Consider the following 25,645-nt stretch of genomic DNA (forward strand, 5'->3'; position numbering starts at 1 on the left):
CAAGATATATCATGATTTCACTTTTAAGTCTACTTACATAGCCTTTTGGAATATCTGTGTCCTCATTGCTTCCAGGGTCGTTTTCTAAGTGCTGCTTGATTTTTTCTTCTAATCCCACGGCATCTGCTCCTTGATACTGATCAATTCTCACTTTGTTTCGGAAAAACAAAAATGTAGGTGTCGCTGATATGTTGTTGGTGGCAGCAGTTCCCTAGAAGTGTCAAGTTAGATAGCATTATGAATTAAAACTAATCTTAAACCACTTTGAATATTCTTTCTACATCTTTATGGAAGTTTGATATCATAAGCATGAACAAAAAACATGTAAAATAACTTACTCCTAATTGAGAAGTTAAGAAAAAGCTGACATATTCCTAAGGGATACAACTATAAGACCCTTATGTCCACAATAAGGACAGTCCTGAATTTTTATGTTTTAGTGTTAACTACTTCATCTAGTAGAACAATCAGCTTCCGATACAGACATTAGGCTTTGTACAACACCAGACAGTTCTCAAAAGTACAGACTGTTTTACAAATGGATAAACCAAGAAAGGTCTTGAGATGCGTCAACAAAAACCACTGCTCCTAGGAAAACATGCACATCTAAAAAGAACAGCAGCCCATCTGTCGTGAAAAGGAGGTAATACCTTTTGTATGGCAATCCACATCTAGTACTACTCTTAAAGAAATAACCTCTAGAATTCTCTGCTTTCTAATCAACCAACTTGTCAGTAGTAGAAGATATAATTCTAAATTTGCAGAAAAAAAAAATGTAAAACAGAACTGTCAGGTGACCTATTAAGTTTAACAACATAGGAGTTCCCGTCGTGGCGCAGTGGTTAACGAATTCGACTAGGAACCATGAGGTTGTGCGTTTGGTCCTTGCCCTTGTTCAGTGGGTCAACAATCTGGCATTGCTGTGAGCTCTGGTGTAGGTTGCAGACGCATCTCAGATCCCGCGTTGCTGTGGCTCTGGTGTAGGCCGGCAGCTGCAGCTCCGATTTGACCCCTAGCCTGGGAACCTCCATATGCCTCGGGAGTGGCCCAAGAAATAGCAAAAAGACAAAAAAAAAAAAAAAAGAAAGAAAAAAAGAAAAAGTTTAACAACATAACATTAGTTTTATATCAGAAAAATACTCATAACAGAAACCCAGAAGCAACTTATATTGGGCTACTCTTCTTAACTAATGTAGCCATAAATGACATTTGTAATAATCATGTCAACATAAATAATATTAACCTATCCCCAAAAAAATAAGTTCTTAGTGCATAAAAAGATAAATAAAGGATGGTATTAATACTGAATTTCAAACCAATTTGTGAACAAAATTTTTTTTAAAAAAAGGACTCTTGGAGTTCCTGTCATGGCTCAGCAGAAGCGACTCTGAGTATTATCCATGAGGATGCAGGTTCAATCCCTGGCCTCACTCAGTGGCTTAAGGATCCTGCGTTGCCCTGAGCTATGGTGTAGGTTGCAGATGCAGCTCAGATTCCAAGTTGCTATGGCTGTGGCGTAGGCTGGCAGCTGTAGCTCCAATTCAACCCCTAGTCTGGGAACCTCCACGTGACAAGGGTGCGGCCCTAAAAGACAAAAATAAATAAATAAAGGACTCTATTCTTCTTACCTGACACTGATGTACATCTACTTCCAAGAAAACTGCTTGTGGATACTTATTACTCATAGAACTGAATGCTGGGGCAATCCTTAAACATGGTCCACACCTTTGAGAAAGGTAAGAGACGTTTGATAAAGTAACACCAAAGACTGTACCAATTTTATACTCTTAAGATCTTGTCAATTAAAACATAAAATTACACAAATTCTGAACATCCTGTCTAGCCTTTCCCATTGTACTATTTAAATACACTTGCATTAATACCACACTGTCTTAATGACTACAGATTTATATTGTCTTTAAGTCTAATAGTGTTAAATCTAATAGTGTTAAGTCTTCTTGCTTTGTTCTCAATGAAAGAAATTAAAGGTCTAAATAAATGAATATACTATATTTATAAATTGGAAAACTCAGCATTTATCAAGACGTCACAGATTTCCTGTTGTGGCTCAGCGGAAACGAATCTGACTAGCATCCGTGAGAAGCAGGTTTGATCCCTGGCCTCACTCAGTGGGTTAAGGATCCGGCCTTGCTATGAGTTGTGGTGTAGGTCAGAGACATGGCTCAGATCCTGCATGGCTGTGGCTGTGGCATAGGCCGGAACTTCCATATGCCATGCCTGTGGCCCTAAAAAGCAAAAATAAATAAATGAATGAATGAATGAATGAATGGCGTTTACAGGGTGAAAAGACAAACTACAGACTACAAAACATATCAAACACAGGACTTATACCTCTAATGTGTATAAAAAAACAAAACAAACAAAAAAACTACAAATCAAAAAGACTGACACCCAAAAGTAAAAAGGCTACTTTCCAACTGGACAAATAAGGTTGTGTAACAATAAATAAATAGGAAAAAATGTCTTACTTTCTGTCACTAAGGAAATGCAAATCAGAATTACTATCACCAAAATAAACAATAAAGAATGAAGTATTGTCAAAAATGTGGAGCAACTGACCTGTCAGTGACAGCACAAATTGGTATAACCATTGTAGGGGGAAGAAAAGAAACTGGGAGTATCTGCTAAGGCAAGATTTATGTCTACCTATGACCATTTCTAGGATATATAAAACAACAGAAGTATCACGTTTGCCTTAGGGCATTTGAAAAACTACTATTAGTAGCAATATTAGTAACAACCAAAAACTAGAGACCATCCAAGTTCCTATCAACAACCGAATGAATAAACTAATTGTAGTTATTCCTACTCTAAGAACACTGCACAACAATGAAAATGACCGATGTAAAATTTCATGCAAAAATATGGATGAACTTTACAAATAATACTGAGGAAAGAAATACACTATATGATTACATTTTTGCACAGTTCAAATACAGGCAAAACAAATCAATGATATTATACATCAGGCAATGGTTACCTTTATGAGAATAAATGACAGGATGAGAAAGTCTTCAAGAGACTAGTAATGTTCTATTTATCTGGAAGCTGATCACAAATGCATGTGTATGCAGTTTGTGAAAAATTCCTTAAGGTGTACGTTTATAATTGCGCACTATCTCAAAAAACATTCCCAACAAATGAGAAAAATCTTGGCTTTAGCAGACAAGAACACAAGGAAAAGCAAATTCTAAAGCACAAGATGTTCAAATTCATCAATGTTCAAACTCAAGCTATGACGGTCTCTCCATTCTTAACATTTTATTCTTATTTATTTATTTATTTATTTATTTATTTATTTATTGTCTTTTTAGGGCAGCACCCACAGCATATGGAGGTTCCCAGGCTAGAGGTCTAATCAGAGCTGTTGCCACCAGCCTACGCCACAGCCACAGCAAAGCCAGATCTGAGCCATCTGAGACCTACACCATTCTTAACATTTTAATCAGAATTTTTACCTTGTGCCATCCTTAAGCCTCACACCAAAAAGTTAATAACTATTAATTTTTGAAATACAAAACTTGATACTTCTGAAAGTTAATGTTTGGATCTCAGAATGCTTGACAGGTCCTGAGACTAAATTTTAAAGGAACAAACATTTATGATTGAAGAACCTGTGTTTGTTTAGTTTAGCAAAATACTTCTGGTGATTAATAAGTGTTAAGCATGGATGGGAGTACAAATTAGTAGATCCTTTTTAAGGGCCATTTGGTTTTCTCTACCAATTTTCAATAAACACAACCCAAGATTCAACATTCTCATTTCTAAAAATCAACCCTCAATTTCACAATATGTATAAGGAAGTTCAATGCAATGTTTGGAAGAGTAAAACAATTAGAAATAATCTAAATGGCCATCAAAACAAACTATAAATACACACACACACACACACACACACACACACACACACAATGGAATACTACTCAGCCATTAAAAAAACAAAATAATGCCATCTGTGGCAAACATGAATGCATGGCTCAGTGGTTAACGAATCCGACTAGGAACCATGAGGTTGCAGGTTTGGTCCCTGCCCTTGCTCAGTGGGTTAAGGATCCAGCATTGCTGTGAGCTGTGGTGTAAGTTAAAGATGTGACTCGGATCCTGGTTGCTGTGACTCTGGCGTAGGCCAGTGGCTACAGCTCCTATTTGACCCCTAGCCTGGGAACCTCCATATGCCGTGGGAGCAGCCCAAGAAAATGGCAAAAAGACCAAAAAAAGACCAAAAAAAAAAAGAAAGAAAAAGAAAATGAATGCAACTAGAGATTCTCATACTAATGCAAAAAAAAGAAATACCATATGATATCACTTATATGTGGAATCTAAATTATGGCATAAATGAACCTATACACAAAACAGAAACAAGACTCACAGATAGGAGTTCCTGTCTTGGCTCAGAGTAAACGAATATGATTGGTATCCATGAGGTAGCTGTTCCTGTCTTGGCTCAGCGGAAATGAATCTGACTAGTATCCATGAGGACACGGGTTCCATCCCTGGCCTTGCTCAGTGTGTTAAGGATCCGGTGTTGCCGTGAGCTGTGGTATAGGTCACAGTCTTGGCTCAGATCCTGTGATGCTGTGGCTGGGGTGTAGGCCAGCAGCTATAGCTCTGATCTGACCTCTAGCCTGGGAACCTCCATGTGCCATGGCTCTGAAAAAAAAAAAAAAAAAAAAAAAAAAAAAGACTCACAGACCTAGAGAACAGACTTGTGGTTGCTAAGGGAGGGGGGAGAGGGGGAAGAGAGTGGGATGGACTGGGAGTTTGGGGTGATTAGACGCAAACTATTACATTTAGAATGGATAAGCAATGAGGTCCTGCTATATAGCACAGGGGAACTATATCCAATCACTTGATGGAAGATAATATGAAAAAAGACTATATATATATATGTATTACTGGGTCACTTTGCCGTACAGCAGAAATTGACAGAACAGGGTAAATCGACTATACTTTAAAATTTAAAAAAAAAAGAATGGATAAGCAACGTGGTCCTGCTGTATAGCACAGGAAACCATATCCAATCTCTTGGGATAGGCCATGATGGAAGATAATGTAAGAATGCAAATGTAAATATATGAATGACTGGGTCACTCTGCTGTACAGGAGAAATCGGCACAACATTGTAAATGAACTATACTTTAATAAAAAGAAAAAAAAATTCTCTATGACCATAATAAAAATACATATTTATACCTGTTTTTATGTCACATGTGTATACAAATACATATTAAAAAGTCAGGTGAGGAGTTCCTATCGTGGATCTGCAGTTAACAAATCCGACTAGGATCCATGAGGATGTGTGTTCAATCCCTGGCCTCATTCGGTGGGTCAAGGATCTGATGCTGCCATGAGCTGCGATGTAGGTTGCAGACATGGCTTGGATATGGCATTGCTGCAGCTCTGGTGTCAGCCAGCAGCTGCAGCTCCAATTCCACCCCTAGCCTGGAAACTTCCATATGCCACAAGTAAGGCCCTAAAAAGCAAAAAAAAAAAAAAAAAAAAGGTCAGGTGAGTAACACAATAAACAGTTACTTTTGAAAAGTGAGATTGGAAAAGAAAAAGAGACCATTTTTGATTTTTTAAATTTATCTTATTGGAGTTCCTTCATGGTGCAGTGGGTTAAGGATCCAGCAATGTCAGAGCAGTGCCTCAGGTCGCTGCTGTGGCACAGGTTTGATCACTCCCCCAGGAACTTCCACATGCCACATCAAAAATAAATAAATAAATAAATAAATAAAATAAACTTATTTTATTGAAGTATAGTTGACTTACAATGTTGTGTTAATTTCTGCCTTAAAGCAAAGTGATTCTTTTTCATATTCTTTTCCATTATGGTTTACTACAGGATACCAAATATGGTTCCCTGTGCTATACGGCAAGACCCTATTATTTATCCATTCTGTACATTGGTTTGAATCTACTAACCCAACTCCCAATCCATATGCCCCCCACCTCGCCACCTGGTCAACCACAAGTCTGTTCTCTGAGTCTGTTTCTGTATCATAGATAAGTTCATTTGTGCCATATTTTACATTCCACAGATAAGTGATATCATATGATATTTGTCTTTCTCTGACTTACGTCAGTATGATAATCTCTAGGTCCATCCACATTGCTGCAAATGGCATTATTTCATTTTTTATGGCTGAATAGCATTTGAGTGTGTGTGTGTACACATCTTTATCCATTCATCAGACAGTGGACGTATTTAGGTTGTTTCCATGTCTTAGCTATTGTGAATAGCGCTGATATGACACATGAATCTTTTTGACTCATGGTTTTTCTCTGGATATATTGGATCCAGAATGGATTGTGGATCATATGGCAACTCTATTTCTAGTTGTTTGAATAACCTCCATATAATTTTCTATTTCTAGTTGTTTGAATAACCTCCATATAAATTTCCATATAATTTTCCCATCGTGGCTCAGTGGTTAATTTTACATTTAGGAGACTTTTAAAACTATCTATACTTCTGTATCCTTTGCTTTTATATCGTGAACAAGTACCTTCATTTTAAAATATTAAATAGAGACTAGAGAATTTAACGTTAACTGCATTTAAACTGTAGTCACAGATACAGCACAGGTATCTAAATACACCTGGCTCAGCTATACTTTAATAAAAATTTTAAATATACCTGGTATATTCACAATATCAGGTTTTCTCATTCCTGAAAAACTCTTTTCTTGCAAGTGCATATGTTCAAAAATAAGAAGACTTATGGAAAAAACAGGATTGAGGCAAATCATTTAAATCTAGGTAACTCTGTAAAAATATTCCTAAAAAAACCCCACAGCAACTAGTACTTAGGAAATACCTGGACAGACAGTCAAGTGGCTCAGACCTAGAAGCTACCTCAGGGAATATTAAAATGAACAAAAAACTATCATGTGGGAATGCCCACTTACAGGTGCTGTGAGAATCCAGGTGGAAAGGAAGCTCTGGGCCAGCAATGCTGCCATTCAGGTAGAGATTAGACGAAGTACAACCAGAGAATGACCCCTGCTGGGGAACAAGAGCTGGGCCCAGAAGCTCAAGGTTTAGTTTTATTAGCTTTAACTTTCTTAAAAGAAACCTGAAAGGGAGCCTGCCTCTGTGATTGAGGGCTTTTCTCCTTCCTGCTAAAGGTCCTATTTCTATTCCTGCTCTTCACTACCTAAGAAAAACAGAATACAGAGTTCCCATCGTGGCTCAGTGGTTAACAAATCTGACTAGGAACCATGAGGTTGTGGGTTCAATCCCTGGCCTTGCTCAGTGGGTTAAGGATCTGGCGTTGCCGTGAGCTGTGGTGTAGGTTATAGACGCAGCTTGAAACCCATGTTGCTGTGGCTCTGGTGTAGGCAGATGGCTACAGCTCTGATTAGACCCCTAGCCTGGGAACCTCCACATCCCATGGAAGCAGCCTTAGAAAAGACAAAAAGACAAAAAAAAAAAAAAAAAACAGAATATGAACCAACACAACATCTGCATTGTACTGACATCATCACTCTACTCATCAATCATGTACAAGCTAACTGGTGTTTAAGAACACTTTCTTGACACTAAACAGACTGCACTAAAAATAACTTTCAAATTTTAACCTTATCTAGATCCTTTGTTTAATTTTATTTTATTTTATTTATTTATTTATTTATTTTGTCTTTTTGTCTTTTTTTGTTGTTGTTGTTGCTATTTCTTGGGCTGCTCCCGCGGCATATGGAGGTTCCCAGGCTAGGGGTCTAATTGGAGCTGTAGCCACCGGCCTACGCCAGAGCCACAGCAACGCGGGATCCGAGCCGCGTCTGCAACCTACACCACAGCTCACGGCAACGCCGGATCCTTAACCCACTGAGCAAGGGCAGGGACCGAACCCGCAACCTCATGGTTCCTAGTCGGATTCGTTAACCACTGCGCCACGACGGGAACTCCCTTTGTTTAATTTTAGTTAGCCATCATAGGTTGGAACTTTAGTCAAAAATCAAAATAAGTCATAGAATACAGAAGCATAAATATATACACCAGCATGCTTTCACACAGATTATTTTAAGTAAGATGTTTTCCTAGCCTACCACTAGCATTTAAAAGTAAACTTAGGAGTTCCTACTGTAGCACAGTGGGTTAGGAATCCAACTGCAGCAGCTCTGGTCACTGCAGAGGCATGGGTTTGATCCCTGGCCGGGTGCAGTGGCTTAAGGATACAGCATTGCTGCAGCTGCAACATAGGTCGCAGCTGTGGCTGATTCAATCCTTGGCCCAGAAATTTCCATATGCCTCAGGTGTGTCCATAAAAAATAAATAGTCCATTAAAAAATAAAAGTAAACTTAAATTTCCATTATTAATTGAGCTCATAAACAAATCATCTGGTTTCTCTGTATAAAATGGGAAGGGACTGGATTCTTCAAGGGCTTTTCCTACCTATAAAATATTATGTCCCAAGTATGTCTAAATTTCAGGATTGTATTTTTTTTCTCTTACACAGCCCTTGATTCGCAGCTCTTAGTACACAATCTTGGGAACTTTGAACTTATAAAAGAGACTCAGTTCAGAGGCTTAAAAAAAGAAAGAGTTCTTTTTCCACTTTTAAACTTCTTTTTTTGATGGAAAGTTTGTCTGTTAGATCCAACATGTAAGAAAAATTCTGAATTAACGGTTTTTGAGAGTAAAAGAACTCAGCAGAAAACCCTCTAGCTTTCTGCGACACATAAAGAACCAAACCCACAAAACTGAAACTTTAAAACTGACCTAACATAACACAATTATTCAATAAGCAGGAGGGGAAGACCAGAGAAGTTAAATGACTTGACCAAGACTAAATAATCTAGTCAATGGAAGGCCACAACTAGAACGATTAACTCTTAAAGCCAATCCAAGATCAGCTTTCTCTGCAAGTACCAAGATAGGTTCTTTTTAACAAGTAAGAATTGTTTATAAGCATAATATAAATAGATTCTATTTCAAGAACTTGCTATTCTTCCCAATTTGCTGAAGTACTCAGTGCTCCACCTCAAGGAGTAATATGTGTTAATACATTCAGCTGATAAATTGGTATGGAAAATGCACATGCTTTTTGAAGATTTATTTTTTAAGTTTTCTGCCGGGCCTAACTTTAAAATAGGGTAATTCTGGATGTATTATATTTACTAATGAACAGGCAAATCACAATTGGCCCTATTAATTACACAAAATAGCTAGCATTCACTAAACATTTATTACGTGTTACACAATTTACAAAACGCTCAGCTTCATTTAAGCTTTAAAATTCCTCATTTTAAAAACAAGAACAATGAAGTACAGTGCTGAAATTTGATGACAAAACCAAATTCTTGCGAGTTCCCTTTGTGGCTCAGCGGTGAATGAACCCGACTAGGATCCATGAGGATGCAGCTTCAATCCCTGGCCTAGCTCAGTGGGTTAAGGATCCAGCATTGCCATGAGCTGTGGTGTAGGTCGCGGACACAGCTCAGATCTGGCCTTGCCTTGGCCGTGATGTAGGCTGGCAGCTATAGCTCTGATTAGACCCTTAGCCTGGGAACCTCCATATGCCATGGTTCGGCCCTAAAAAGATAAAAGACAAAAAAACATCCAAAAACACCAACTCTTAACTACTATTTCCGAAACTCCAAAACAATGGCCTAAACTGTACTTTTTCTTTTGTTGTTTTTATTTCTAAATTAACTGCCGAGATTAAAGTTACTTACAGAATACATAACAGTATGATACCATTTTTAATAAAGTCCAAAACCAGATAAAACTAATCTGTAGTGTTAGAATTCAAGAGATGAGAAGGTACTGCAGGAGGTTGGGGCCCCGGGGGTGATTGTGCAATACCGGTATTACTGCCCTACATGTTGGTTAAAGAAGTCCAATTACTTTGAAAATTTATCAAACTATACACTTAAATGGTTTGTATACATTTTTGCAAGCCTGTTATATACTTCAATTAAAAAGTTTCTGTGGAAAAAATTCTCTACATGTTCTCAAGGGCCTCATCATGCCTGAGGTATCTTAGTCACCTACTTAACTCTCTAGTATTATCTGCCTGGTCCTAATGGTCCTGCTAACTCTGTTAATTTGATAAAGTACCTTCAGTCCACTGCAATTCTGCAATATAGAATTAATACCACACACATAAAGTACTATTAGAACAAACTACCATAATCATTAAATCTCACCATCCTAATTTACACTGGCATTCTTCTTGGATGGTAACAATAAACCTAACCAACTAAAAAGACAGACATGCTTTTTAAGGAAACTAAATATATGGTAAACTGAATATGTTGTACACTCAGGAATTCAAGATAAAAATTATTCACGCTAGGAGTGTCTGTCGTGGCACAGTGGTTAACGAATCCAACTAGGAACCATGAGGTTTCAGGTTTATCCCTGGCCTAGCTCAGTGGGTTAAGGATCTGGTGTTGCCGTGAGCTGTGGTGTAGGCTGCAGGCGAGGCTCGGACCGGGCGTTGCTCTGGCTCTGGTGTAGGCTGGCAGCTACAGCTCCTATTGGACCCCTACCCTGGGAACCTCCATATGCCATGAATGCAGCCCTAAAAGGACAAAAGACCAAAAAAAAAAAAAATCATTCATGCTAAGTTTTAATGGGAAAGAAAATGTATATTCTTTTAAACCTGGAGTGTACAAAAACCAGTACTGCCTAACAACCATTTAACTCTATCTGAGTATATTTAACAAGTAACAGTTTGAAGGTACCAGCTACAAAAATATGTCACCATAGTATATAATTCACATAAAAATTTCATTCTCTTAACAATATGGTTAGGCTACATGTTATTATTCCCATTTTACAGGTAGGGAAATGAACATCAGAGAGGGAACTGAGTTTGTCCTCCATAAGATCAGTTTGCTGTCAGAGCTCATTTAAGGCGACATACACCAAAAACTGTTACGCTCTGTGCAATACAGAGCTGAATCTACATGTCCCTTCTGCTTAGGCCAGGAAGAAGAAGGATAGCACTCTACAATCAAAGAGTGCATTCAGCAATGGGACCTTAAACATGTCATTTAACCTCTCTGTGACTCAACATTTGTAAAATGGAGGTAATCTCAAAGATTATTTTGAGGACTGGAGGAGACACTAAGTGCTTAAATAAGTCCCTTACAGAGATTAAATAAAAGCTAAGTGTCGACCATTTTAATTGCTTAAAAAAAAAAAAAGAAACTGAAGCGTGTCATTCATTGGGTTAAAGACAGTTTTTTTCAAAGGTGGTGGGAAAATTAGATCTCCATATGCAAAGAATGAAGTTGGACCCTTTCTTTATACCATATGCAAAAATTAACTCAAAACAGATCAAAGACCCAAACTTAAGAGTTAAAACTACAAAATTCTTTGATGAAAACATGTGATGGAAAGCTCCATGACTCTGGATTTGGCAATGATTTCTGGGATATGACACAAAAAGCATAAACAACAGCAAAATAGATAAATTGGACTACAGCAAAATTTTTAAACTTTTGTGTATCAAAGGACACTTTCAAGAAACTGAAAAGGCAACCAATGGGAGAAAATATTTGCAAATGATATATCTGAAAAAGCATTAAGACCCAAAATGCATAAAGAACTACAACTCCACAATGACAAACCAATCCAATTCAAAATGGGCAGAAAACTATAACAGACATTTCTCAAGAGATGAAAAACAAATGGCCAATAAGCACATATAAAAATGCTCAACATTATTAGTCAGTCATCAAGGAAATGCCAACCAAAACTACCGGATACTTCACAATCACCCAGGACAGCTACAATAATACTTTTTAAAAAAGCAGCTGGTAACTGGCACCAGCAACTCTCATGTGTTGCTAGAGGAAATGCAAAGTTGTGCAGCCACTGAGGAAAATAGTTTGGTGGTTTCCCAAAAAGATATATATAGGGGAGTTCCCTTGCAGCATAGCAGGTTAAGGATCTGTTACTGTCAATGCCGTGGCGCAGGTCGCTTCTGTGGTATGGGTTTAATCTGGCCCACTTTCACATGCCACAGGCACCCCCCCCCAAAAAAAAACTATACATAGAATTATATAATTTAGCAATTTCACCCATAGGTATATACCCAAAAGAATTGAAAACAGGGACTTGAAGAGGTCCTTGCACACCAATGTTCACAGCAATATTATGTACAATAGCCAAAAGATGTAAACAGGAGTTCCCGTCATGGCTCAGCAGAAGCTAATCTGACTAGCATCCATGAGGATACAGGTTTGATCCCTGGCCTTGCTCACTGGGTTAAGTATCTGGCGTTGCCGTGAACTGTGCTGCAGGTCACAAAGGATCTGACATTGCTGTGGCTGTGGTATAGGCCAGAGGCTATAGCTCCAATTTGACCCCTAACCTGGGAACTTCCATATGACATGGGTGTGGCCCTGAAAAGACAAAAAAAAAAAGGTGGAAACAACTCAAATGTCCATCAACAAATGAATAAATATGTGGTATATACACACAAGAGAATATTACTCAGTTTTAAAGGGAAGAAGTATCTGATACATGCTATAACAAGGATGAACCCTGAAAACATTATGCTAAGTAAAATAAGCCATAAACAAAAGGACAGATGTCATATGATTCCACTTAATTGAGTTATCAAGAATAGGCAAATTCATAGACAGAGAAGAGAAGAGAGGTTACCAGGGGCTAGGGGCAGTGGGGAGGAGGTATGGAGTTACTGTTTAATGGATGCAAAGTTTCCATCTGAGATGATGAAAAAATTCTAGGAAATAGGGACAACGACACAATACTGTGAATGTATTTAATGCCACTGAACTGTACATTTAAAATGGCTAAAATGGCACATTTATAGTATATGTATTTCATTATAATGAAAAAAAAAAAAAACTACTAAAAATAATACTGGAGAGCCACTGAAGATTCTTAAACCAGAAGAGAAACAACCTGTATAGTATTTTAGTAAAATTAGTAGAATGGATACAGCATTGAAAGTGAGAATAAGAAATAAGGCTTAAAGTAGGGATGGAAAGGAAATGAAGAAATAGGTGATTGGGAAAACTATGTTCTTGGCCTCAAGTTGGATGGTAGTAACTTTTCTCACTCCAAATAGATATTATCCTGTCATCTCTCCCCCTGCTATGTTAAGGGAAAAAGAAAGGTATCACTGAGGCACAGAAGTATAAATGTCCCCAGAATCAGAAAAGTGAACTAAAAATGAGATTCATTGTTAAAATCATCTCTTCCTTTTTCCAACTCTGGCCTAAGACTTAACAAAATGTATAGTATAGGTATTCCCTCATATTAAGAATACAGATGTTATAAAATCAACATAACTGGGAAGCTAAACTTTTAAATCTAATGTACTGCCCCTCTCCAATTCTGTGCGAGACTGGTCCAAAAGCAATTATAACTTATTCTCTATCAGCATCCCTTCATTCTCTAAAACCATCTAATCCTAATGCTATCATTGAGATATTTAGCATTTACTAAATCATGTTCAATACATTTTAATCACTTTTTGCTCGGAGCCTCAAAACACTGCATTATATTTATATAGTTACTTGGACAACAAAATGTGTTACATAATGATACCTGTAGTAGATTTGTCAAAGTTAGCCTAAGTGTAAACAACAGCAGGAAGTCAAGGTAAATCAAGTGGAGACTTCCAAGCCCTCTAACTGGGCACGACCAAGGGGAGGTCAGTAAATACATAAACTCGCTGAAACCTTGGTCCTGATACCTTAGTTTCAGTATGTCACCTTCACGAAGGAACACATTACACCCCCAACATGGAAAATCCACCGGCTTTGCAACCTATAAATTATGTTGAGATTTACCAAAGCCAGATAAAAACCTTCAAGTTCCCTATCCTCTTAAACCACCAAGTCAAAAATGGAGTTTACTTGGTCAAATCCAATGTCTGCACACCTATCTACCTGTACTGTACACGTGCCTATTAGTTTCCATGATCAGACGTAACTGCTTACATAAGCTAGCCTAAGTTACAAAATTGCTGATCAAAAGAACAACAAAAATATTCTGGAAATTCAAAAGCATCCTAACTCAACATTAACAATTTAAAACGCACTAGCTGAGCTTTAAGTCTAAGCACTATACGGATTAGTTAGGTAGCCGAATTTTCCAAAAATATAGGTGGTGAAGAGAATCAAAACACCCTGTAAATCAAATTTTTAGGGTTTCTAAGATGCAAATGACAGCTGGATCCCGGAAAAGAAGGGTACTGGTGCAAGCTGTAGGAGAGGCTGTAGGAGACTCCCACAGTCAAGAGGAATAGAACCGAGCCACCCCCAAGAGCTGAGCTCAACCGAGGACTCAAAAGGAGCGGGCAGGGATCTCTCCGGCTGGGGAACGCGTCCGGCCAGGCTTCCAAGCCCGCTAGAGACTCCCCGGCGTACACACGGGGGTTCACACCCAGGAACTGAGGCCTATCTTGGCAGCGGCCTGGGGCTGCGGCCAGCGCCGGACATTCCGGGGCAGGAGGCCGCAAAGCAGGTGGGGTCCCAAAGAGTGAAATAAAACCACGGACAGACGGGGGCTCCCCGGGCTTACGCCCAGCCTTACCCTCGCATGGTGAATTTGACCACAGCGAGTCTGGAGCCCGCGCCGCTCAGCTCCGGCTGGAAATCCGGGTCACTCCCGACCGGCTTTACACCTACCATTCTCAGAGAGCCTGGCAAGGTGGCCGCGACGCCACCGGTTTCAAAACTGAAGGAGAAGACGACCCGGGAGGGGACGGGGGTAGACTCAGGAAGGCCGAGGCCTGGACACAGGAGGTGGCGACCGTGGCGTCTTCTCCCGGGGCTCTCAGTGCCGAGTCACGCCAGGGAGCGGAGCGGCCGAGGAAACGGGATGGGAGGGGGGAAACGAGAGGCGAGGAAAGGGAAGGCTTGCGGCACCCAGCAGCCACCGCGCGGCGGGGCCGGCGGCGCTGGCGCACCTGGACGTCATTTCCGTGCCATTCGTTTTGGCTCCCAGTGCCCAATCCTAAAGCACGACCCGTGGCCCCACTCTCGACTGAGGAGCCCCTCACTGGCTGGCGTGGCGCAGGCGCGGAAGAGAAGCCTTTGCAAGCGCAGGCGCACATTGGACCTCAAGGTATTCCTCCGTGGTTCCAAGACCCGTGGTTTTTACCAGAAGAGTTTCCTAAGGTGGAAAGTTGAGAAAAGAATTCTTTTTTCCTCCGGGGTTCTTGGCTAGTTGAGTAAGGTCTTAAGTTTCCTCTGGAATACTTTGGGTGTAGTCCCGACTCATATTCGGGACAAGTCGTAACACTAGACAAAGTAGACTTTAGGAAAGTTTATTTACGAATCTCGCTACTTTGAGGCGCCCTCTGGGAAGTCATCCAGAAAATATTATGCACCTGTCTTTTACTTTTACCTAAAAATATGAAAGCACCATCCTTCCTTTAGGAACTCACAATCTGGTCATAGACACAAACGACAGTTACGGCAACACAAAAATTTATGTAAACTGTGGTGACAAATGAGATAGGAGGACGGGGCGAAGTAAATTTGCCAGGCGATGTGATCCCTGAACAGAGTCTTGATAGAGAAGAAGAGCATAGCCAGAAGGTAAGAGATGACTGGGTACCTCAGGCGGCAGCACTGCAAATGCATGGGTTGAGAGAGCTGATGATGATAATTGTAAAGTTAATAGTTAACAAATCATGTGCCTGACAAGATACAAGCTATGTATATTAGCTCATTTAATCCTCACAGCAATCCTAATTTTCCAAAGTATACAGACCTAGTACGAAGTCAAGCTAGCGTTCAAGTTAAGGCAGTGCAACACCAGCATGATCTTTTAAATATTAGGCAAGGTGAAAAATCAATTGATTTACCATTGGTGTTAGTTGGATGATGAAATTGAAGAGGAAGGTGAAGGTCAGATGATGACTAGCTAAGGAATCCGTATTGTTTTATATTTATTTTTTATTTTTTTGGGGTCTTGGCATGCAGCAGCTGGACGTGGGATCTCAGTTCCCAGACCAGGGACTGAACCTGGGTTCCAGAGTGGTGAAAGTGCCAAATCCTAAATCACTAGACCACCAGAGAACTCAAACATTTGTATTTTAACATGAAGGCAATAGAGTAGTTCACTGCAGGACAATTTTGTGGTTAAAAATGTCTTTAGAAAAAACCCAGAGATAACAATGAAAAAAATGGAAGGCAGTAAAACCAGTTTAAGAGGTTATTGTGGTAATCCAGGAACTGAGTTACAGGGGAGATGCTGTCAAATGATATATTTGAGAAACAGTTGGAAGGTAAAAACCACAGGGTTGAGTGACCAGTCAGACTAATTTGATGAGGAGGCAGAGGAAGGAGTTTAGGATAATGCAAATACTTCACTCTTCCGGCTTTTTTCATTTCTTCAATTTGATTCTAATCATTTCAAAGTAGTCTTAGGATAGAAAAGAGAGATACAGTTTTCCAGTCTCATTTATATATGAGTATTTGTTGGGCAGACATTGGGGAATAACTATACAGTCTCTGATCCTATTTTTTTCTTTAAATTTAGTGCTTTTGTAAAAAAGAAAAAGAAAAGCCCGTTTTTGAGGAGCAAGAATTTTTTTTCCCCCGTCTTTTTAGGGCCTGCGGTGTATGGAAGTTCCCAGGCTAGGGGTTGAATCACAGCTGTGGCCACCAGCCTACACCACAGCCACAGCAAGGCCACATCCAAGCCGCATCTTCCACCTGCATGAACAGCTTGCAGCAATGCCGAATCCTTAACCTAGTGAGCAAGGCCAAGAATCAAACCCACATCCTCATGGATACTAGTCGAGTTCTTAACCCACTGAGCCACAACAGGAACTCCAAGAGCAAGAATTTAATGAAGAAAGAATTTTTATTCTGCAAAAAAATTCCCATAAATTTTTCTGTAATATACCTCTTTAAAAACTAAATTTGTATCTGAAGAAGTCTAGGGACGCAGATATATTGATAAATCACATAAACCACATAAAATCCCTGTTAACTTAGCAAAATCACACCTACCTCCACATTCTACATAGTAACAGCACTTAACAGCTTATTGTTACCTTAAACCTGAAGGAGTAGAGAACTCGTGTAATTTTATACTATACCACTTTGACTCTACTTGGGTAATTTATTTTAAAAAATGATTTCAGGTGATAAGCCTTGTTTTATTGTTAAAGTTTGAGGACAAAAATATTTAATTTATGTAAGGCAATCCTGCTTCATTTCTAAACCCTTTCTAGCTGTCTGCCGTTGAATTTGAAAATTGGATGCTATTTCCCATTGTTGTCCCTAGGTGGCGCTATATCTTTTCAGTCAAAGGGGTATGCTTTACTCTTAACTATCAAAGTCTTTTTTTTTTTTTTTTTTTTTGTCTTTCTACGGCCTCACCCACTGCACATGGAGGTTCCTAGGCTAGGGGTCTAATAGGAGCTGTAGTTGCCATCCTACACCAGAGCCATAGCAAGTCCAGATCCTCACCATCTGCAACCTACACCACAGCTCACCGCAATGCCAGATCCCTAACCCACTGAGCAAGGCCAGGGATCGTACCCGCAACCTCACAGTTTCTAGTCGGATTCGTTTCCAGCAGCGTGACGGGAACTCCTCAAATGCTTCTTTAATGCCGTCAGGTCACCAGATGAACCATTTGTCCCACTAATCTCTATCTGTAGTTTTGGACATTTGGCAGTGTCTTGGAGGAGAGAGTTTTCCAGGAAGTATCACCGTCATGAATCTCCCCCTCCTGGAATATAATGAAGAAACATGTTAACAATTCTGAGTGTTTTGGGTGTTCCCCTGAATTGCAAAAACGTTTTTTCTTTTGAAATGTATATCTCCCGTTCAAAAGTCATTAACCTATATAGAGTTTCTATTAAGAAAGCCAAATAATTTAGACAAATATTTCTGTTGCCAATGCTTCTGAAACAAAAATCTGTATTTTAAGTTTGTAAAAGAGTATGTTGGGGTCGAAATTAACTCCGGAACTGAAAAACAAAACTACACATAACTATATTTTCACTTAATTCTTGTAAAGAGTTATTTTTTGCCATGATAGTATAGTAGATATATTCTGGCTAGACTGTACAGATGGAAAAGGTGATAAAACTCTTAATAGAGGCTTTCTTGAGCAAACACCTACGCATACTCTCTCTCTCAACATATAACACACCTTCACTGGATAGTTCATTCTTTTTTTTTTTTTTTTGGCTTTTTTTTGGCTTTTTAGGGCACACTTGTGGCATATGGTTGTTCCCAGGCTAGGAGTCAAATTAGAGCTGCAGCTGCCAGCCTACACCATAGCCACGGCAATGCCAGACCCAAGCCTTGTCTGCAACCTATGCCACAGCTCATGGCAACACCCCATCCTTAACCCACTGAGCAAGGGCAGGAATCAAACCTACATCCTCATGGATACTAGTCACATTTGTTAACACTGAGCCACAATGGGAACTCTAGACAGTCCATTCTTGAGTAGCAATGCCTACATACTCTGAGTACAACTGAGAGCCTAGCACTAAAGACATTCAGTGTAAATAAAATGTTTGTTATTTATGTATATTATTTATAATGTTAATCTCATTTCAGATTACTGTGGCCTTTATACAGTAAGGAACCGGTTATTTTCACAGTGTTAAAAACAAGTTCTCTGCCATGAGCTGTGGTGTAGGTCACAGACACAGCTCGGATCCCGAGTTGCTCTGGCTGTGGCATAGGCTGGCAGCTGTAGCTCTGATTTGCCCCCTAGCTTGGGAACTTCCATATGCCACTGGTGTGGCTCTAGAAAGCAAAAAACAGGAGTTCCCGTCTTGGCACAATGGTTAACAAATCCGACTGGGAACCATGAGGTTGTGGGTTCGATACCTGGCCTTGCTCAGTGGGTTAAGGATCCGGTGTTGTGGTGAGCTGTGGTGTAGGTCACAGACACGGCTTGGATCTGGTGTTGCTGTGGCTCTGGCGTAGGCCGGCAGCAACAGCTCCGATTAGACCCCTGGCCTGGGAACCTCCTTATGCCACGGAAGCAGCCCTAGAAAAGGCAAAAAGACAAAAAAAATAAAATAAATAAAAATAAAAAGCAAAAAACAGTTCTCTTGTGGCTCAGCAGGTTAAGGATCCTGCACTGTAACTGTGGCAGCTGGGGTTGCTGCTCTGGTGTGGGTTCGATCCCTGGCCCAGGGAACTTCTGCATGTTGTGAGTGCAGCCAATAAAGAAAAAAAAAATTTTTTTTTTTCAGAATACTAGAATCAGAAGGAGAGTAGGAGGATCAGATCCACTGCAACTGGTAGAAAGTCCCAGAGCATATCACTTCTCATGCTGTATTGTACTCAAAGTAGATGTATCTGTCTTCCTGCCAGATGGCGAGCAGCTTGACCACAGAATCTGGTCATTGCATTTTCTGCATGCCCAGCTCAGCATAGTGTTAAGCTGGGCGTACAGTGTTGCATACCCAACACTGCTGGATGTTGAATAAATGTTACTTTCCACATTGACAAATTAAATTCAGGACAAGGAAAAGAAAGCACTTTTCATGAAAATGGGAGTAAAACTAAAGTTCTCATAGCCATTGACCCTGTCATTTCAGATTACTGTGGAGCAAATGCTGGGCATCATATAATTTTATCTGTAGATATTCCATCCTGCATGTCCAGGTTATAAGGATTCCTTCAAAATTCATAACCAGAACACCATTGTCACACCTAAAATTTTAACAATGCTTCCTTACTATCATCAAATATCCATTTGATGTTAAAATTTCCCATAAAATTTCCCATTCTTCTCTTAATTTATGACTCATTTGAATCAATATCAAAATAAGGTATATACATTACATTAGTTGATGTGTTTGTCTTATTTCTCATTAAAATTTTGTTTAATCATTCTTTTTTCCAACTTTTTATACAAAAAAATTCAAATGGACAGAAGAGTTACAGAAGGAAAAGGAGGAGATAGAGGAGGAGGAGAAAGAGGGAGAAAAAGGTGGTATAGTGAGAAGGGTACCCCTTATTGCTACTCACTCATTGACTGGGGGACTCCCCAAGAAGAGTGTGCTCTTGACTAACTTGAACTTGCTCAACTTTGCCAGGGGCTGCCCCAAGAATAGGTGACCTCAGCTGGAAAGCTGAGGTGATTCTGAAGAAGCTACTGGCAGGAGCAATGAGCAAACCACTCTCCATGGATCTAGCAAGTGGTGTTTTCTGGAAGGAGAATCTGGCAGTGCATCTTTGTGTTTTCCATGGTCCACTGTTTGTGGCTCACAGATCCTCTTCTTCACACAGGTTTGGAGAACATCTTCCTGGGCTCTGATGGTCCTCATCTCCATAGGAAACAAAAGAGGGAGGCTAGTAGGGCAAACCACAGCCCTTGTTCCTGCAGTTGGTGACAGGGCTATAAGTAGCACTCACCACTTTCTCCTTTAGGATCCTAGTTACCCCTTGCTGATTTTTTTTTTCTTTTTTTTTTTTTTGGCCGCACCTATGGCATGTGGAAGTTCCCAGGCCAGTGATCAAACCCATGCCATAGCAGTGACAATACTAGATCCTTAACCCACTGAGCCATAAGGAAACTCCCCCTCGCAGATCTTGGTGCCCTAAACCCTCATTTGAGAGGAGCATGAGCACCTCCAATCTTATCCCTTCACTCCTTGCTAGAAGGCATGACTCGGGAGCACATAGAGATGTTTCTGGAAAAAGACTCCTGCTTTTTGTAAAGAAATGGTTTAATTCAGTGGAAGTCATGAGGCAGGAAAAAAAGAGAAGTCTCCCCAGTTGACTTTCATGTCATGTGAGAAAGTCTGAAGGGAAACTCTTAAAAGGTTTAATCACACACAAAAAAAAATCCATGCAAAGGATACTCATACAACTCTGCTACAACATGATCAAGCAACATGGTGAAGCCCCCAAACATGACATGACTTTTAGAGCAATGGGGCCATTAAGGAAAGGACAGAATTAGCAAAATACAGAGTTACAATCTAGATGAAAAAAATAATGGCACACATGAAACAATTCAAAAATAATACTAATGGGGTTACTGTTAGACCACAGGGCAGCATAATCTCCCGGTTTTGAAAATTTTTAGAACAAATCTTTTCACCTTTTGGAAAACTTAACTTGGAACATAGGAAGTCCAGGAAGTATTGGTATATTGTAGAGTAATGTCTACTAAATTCTAAAGACAGAGTGATACTTGGAGTTCCCTTCGTGCCTCAGCAGTTAGCAAACCCAACTAGCATCTATGAGGACTTGGTTCAATCCCTGGCCTCACTCAGTGAATTAAGGATCCAGCGTTGCCATGAGCTGTGGTAGATGTCAAAGATGCAGCTTGGATCCTGCATTGCTGTGGCTTTGGTGTAGGCTGGCGGTTACAGCTCCAGTTAGACCCCTAGCCTGGGAACCTCCATATGCCACAGGTGTGGCCTTAAAAGACAAAAAAAAAAGACCAAAAAAGAAAAAATACATAGTGATACTAGATTTTTTTTTAAAAAATACCTATAAGCATTAAAATGTAGCACAGTGAAATCCTGATCCTTCCCCTATGGGTTCCATTTATGATACTGTTCTAGTGACAACTATCCATTTTTGGTTAAAACATCAACATATTTTTCCTTTTGTGCTGTACCTATGGCATATGGAAGTCCCCAGGCTAGGAGTCAAATCACAGCTGCAGCTGTGGGCCTACACCACAGCCACAGCAATGTTGGACTTGAGCCACATTTGCGACCTACACCGTAGCTTGTAGCAACACCAGATCCTTAATCCAGTGATCGAGGCCAGGGATCAAACCTGCATCCTCAAGGACACTATGTCAGGTTCTTGACTCCCTGAACCACAATAGGAACTCCATCAACAACAACTTTTTACTTGCCTCCTTGTCTCTCTTTCCCACCAAATTCACATGATACATTGCTAGATTAATATTTGTGACTTGAACACCCTACAGTGATTGCCCGATGAGGCATATTCTTTAAAATCCTCTCTCTGAGTGCAAGTGAAACCTGTAACTTTCTTCTAACCAATGGAATATGGCAAAGATGATGGTCTGTAACTCCCTTGATTAGGTTTCTATCTACAGCTTTGTCTATATATCATCTATACCTAATGCCATTCCTATAGTAAAAGTCCTTTCCTGTGCTCACGAGAGCTTCTCTGTGCTGGCTTTCAAGAAGTAGGCTGCCATGTTGTGAGATGGCCTTCAGTAAGGCCTAAGTGTACCTACTGTAGGACCTGAGGGCAAGGACCCTTAGCCATACAGCCTCAGGGAAATGAATGCGCCTGAGTGAGCTCGGGACCAGATTCATTCTAATCAGGTCTCCAGGAGTTCCTGTCGTTGTGCAGTGGAACTGAGTCTGACTAGGAACCATGAGGTTGCAGGTTCGATCCCTGGCCTTGCTCAATGGGTTAAGGACCCCGCTTTGCAATGAGCTGTGGTGTAGGTCGCAGACATGGCTCCAATCTGGTGTGGCTGTGGCTGTGTCGTAGGCCACCAGCTGTAGCTCTGATTCAACCTCCTAGCCTGGAAACTTCCATATACTGTGAGTGCGGCCCCAAAAAGTAAAAAAAAAAAAAAATTCAGGCCTCTGAATGAGAAAAAAAAAATGCAGGCCTCAGTGGTAGCCTTGTATGAGCATGAGCAAATGATCCTATTAAGCTATGCTAGAACTCTTCTCACAGAAATTTGAGGCAGTAAATGAGTATGTTTTAAGCCACTAATTTTTTTTTTTTTTTTTTTTTTTTTTGCTTTTTAGGGCCCTACTCGAGGCATATGGAAGATCCCAGGTTATGGGTTGAATCAGAGCTGCAGCTGCCACCTACACCACAGCTTATGGAAACGCCAGATCCTTAACCCACCAAGCAAAAAGTCACTAAATTTATGGTACATTTTATATAATAATAAAAACAAATACAGTATTTCTAGGAAATCCCTACTCTATGTAATAGTCAAAATTCTTCAACAGCTTTTCATTACTTCTGGAATAAAGTCCAAAAAGCTTATAAGGGCGATCAAGACTTCTTGTTATCTGAACATATTTTTTTCCAAGGTTTTGTTTTGTTTTGTTTTGTTGTCTTTTTGCCATTTCTAGAGCCACTCCCATGGCATGTGGAGGTTCCCAGGCTAGGGATCGAATTGGAGCTGTAGCTGCTGCACTATGCCAGAGCTACAGCAATGTAGGATCCGAGCCGTGTGTGCAACCTACACCACAGCTCACAGCAACTCTGGATCCTTAACCCACTGAGCAAGGCCAGGGATCAAACCTACAACCTCATGGTTCCTAGTCGGATTTGTTAACCACTGAGCCATGACGGGAACTCCCCAAGGTTATTTTTTATTACTGTACTTCCCCCCACTTTAAATTGCTTTTTTTTTCTTCTTTTGTTCCTTTTAGGGCTGCACCTGTGGCATGTAAAAATTCCCAGGCTAGGGGTCAAATCAGAGCTGCAGCTGCTAGTCTATGCCATAGCAACGTGGGATCTGAGCCACATCTGTGCTTGCAGGAACACCAGATTCTTAACCCACTGAGTGAGGCCAGGGATTGAACCCACATCCTCTCTGATACTAGTTGGGTTTTTAACCTGCTGAGTCACAATGGGAACTCCCTAAATTTCTGTTTATTATATATACTCATGTTTTACATTTCAATACTAGCAACAGAGTTGTTTTCCTTTCACAATTTTTCCTATTCTAAATCCTACCCAAGGAGTCTCCTGGTGTGCAGTGGGTTAAGGATCCAGTGTTGTCACTGCTGTGGCTTGGGTTGCAGCAATGGCACAGGTTCAATCCCTAGCTCTGGAACTTCCTCATGCCATGGGCATGGCTAAAATAAAATAAAATATAAAACCTCTTCCCTATGTGTGTATTTCTTACACTGCATTATATTACAGCCATAGACCTTGGTGGACATGCGTCATTCATTTTAACTGCCCGGCATCCAAATAATTTATGATGTTTAGGCAATTCCCTATAATGTGAGTCTTAGTGGGAAGTAGAGCCTGTCTTCCTCTATGGAAATTGAACCTACCAAATTCTTACTTTCTCAGCTTGCCTTTCAGTTGTTTCAATAAATATATGTTGAATTTTTTTTTCTTTTTTTTTTTTTAACGTCCGTACCTGTGGCATAAGGAAGATTCTGGGCTAGCGGTCGAATTGGAGCTGCAGCTGCAGGCCTATGTCACAGCCATGGCAACACCAGACCCAACCTGCATCTGTGACCCATGCTGCAACTTGTGGCAACTCCGGATCCTTAACCTAATGAGCAAGGCCGGGGATCAAACATGCATCCTCACAGACACTGTATCAGGTTCTTAACCCACTGAGCCACAATAGGAACTTCTGAATGAAACCTTTTGATTATTATATATATATATATATATATTTTTTTTTTTTTTGTCTTTTTGCAATTTCTTGGGCCACTCCTACGGCATATGGATGTTCCGAGGCTAGGGGTTAAATCGCAGCTATAGCCGCTGGCCTACGCCAGAGCCACAGCAGCGCAGGAGCCAAGCCGCGTCTGTGACCTACACCACAGCTCACGGCAACGCCGGATTGTTAACCCACTGAGCAAGGGCAGGGATCGAACCTGCAACTTCATGGTTCCTAGTCGGATTCATTAACCACTGCGCCACCATGGGAACTCCCCTTTTGATTATTTAAATCTTTTTAAGATTTTTATACAGTTCTTCCAGGGTTATGGTTAGGGCTAGGGTATAATAATGAAAGGATAAGCATACTGAAGGCAAAAATACTAATTTTCAGGAAGAGTATATCTGTAAAATATATGTATGTATACAAATGTGCTAATTTTTCTGAACTCATTTGAAAATTTTAGTCTTATGGCTCAGGAGATGACACATATATGTAGACTTTGGCAATAAATTTTGTAAACTTATGGAGGAGAGAGGCCAGAATGTTAATAGTATGAAAGTTTCTCCTTAATGTTCCAATTAACCTTTTATTCTTAGGAAGGTATTCGAAACACAATAGTGTTCAATTAATACTTGTTGAATAAGAGTCAATTTTATCTAGGAAAGGTAACTTACAGATTTCCTTTACAAACTAAGCAAGCTTTAAGCCTAAGATTATCCTGTGGTAATCATTCTGTGCTTCCTATATTTCCAAAAAGTTATTATAAAGTGTAAAAGGGATTATGAACTTAATGGTTTAAGTGTATTTATCCTCACAACAGAGTATATTGAACCCTAAGCGGGCTGAGGAATTTCTTCTATTTAACATCATTTCCCTGCTCCCTTCTTCCCTGATATGATTACCAGGAAGTTAGTCAAAAATAGAAGAAAATCATAGAATTCTAATTTTCAGTTTAAGACAGTTTCAGAATTATTGATTTTTGAATGTTCTCTTGACTTCCTTAGTCAACATTATGATTTAGTTTTTCTCATTATGGGGGCAGCAGAGCTGGTCTCAACATATTAACAGAAACAACATATAAGAAACAACACCCGGGAGTTCCCGTCGTGGCGCAGTGGTTAACGAATCCGACTAGGAACCGAGAGGTTGTGGGTTCGGTCCCTGCCCTTGCTCAGTGGGTTAACGATCCGGCATTGCTGTGAGCTGTGGTGTAGGTTGCAGACACGGCTCAGATCCCGTGTTGCTGTGGCTCTGGTGTAGGCCGGTGGCTACAGCTCCGATTCGACCCCTAGCCTAGGAACCTCCAAATGCTGGGGGAGCGGC

General features: G+C 40.2%; 1 protein-coding gene across 3 annotated transcripts in view; it reads right to left on the minus strand.

Moving 5' to 3' along the window:
- The window catches only part of TXNL1 (thioredoxin like 1), a 39,388-nt gene extending 24,483 nt beyond the window's left edge, over positions 1 to 14,905 (minus strand). For 2 of the 3 annotated variants that reach the window (XR_002337500.1, XM_013985373.2), the window contains exons 1-3: positions 14,549 to 14,905; positions 1,629 to 1,725; positions 38 to 211 (exon numbers count right to left, since the gene is read on the minus strand). Coding sequence is in view for 2 of the 3 variants with exons in the window: in XM_013985373.2 (XP_013840827.1) it covers positions 38 to 211; positions 1,629 to 1,725; positions 14,549 to 14,646 (369 nt within the window). In the remaining variant the exon portion in view is untranslated. The remainder of the gene's footprint in view (positions 1 to 37; positions 212 to 1,628; positions 1,726 to 14,548) is intronic. The other variant, NM_001244276.1, reaches the window with a different exon arrangement.

Source organism: Sus scrofa, chromosome 1 (assembly GCF_000003025.6).
Source record: "Sus scrofa isolate TJ Tabasco breed Duroc chromosome 1, Sscrofa11.1, whole genome shotgun sequence".
Classification (NCBI taxonomy): Eukaryota; Metazoa; Chordata; class Mammalia; order Artiodactyla; family Suidae; genus Sus; species Sus scrofa.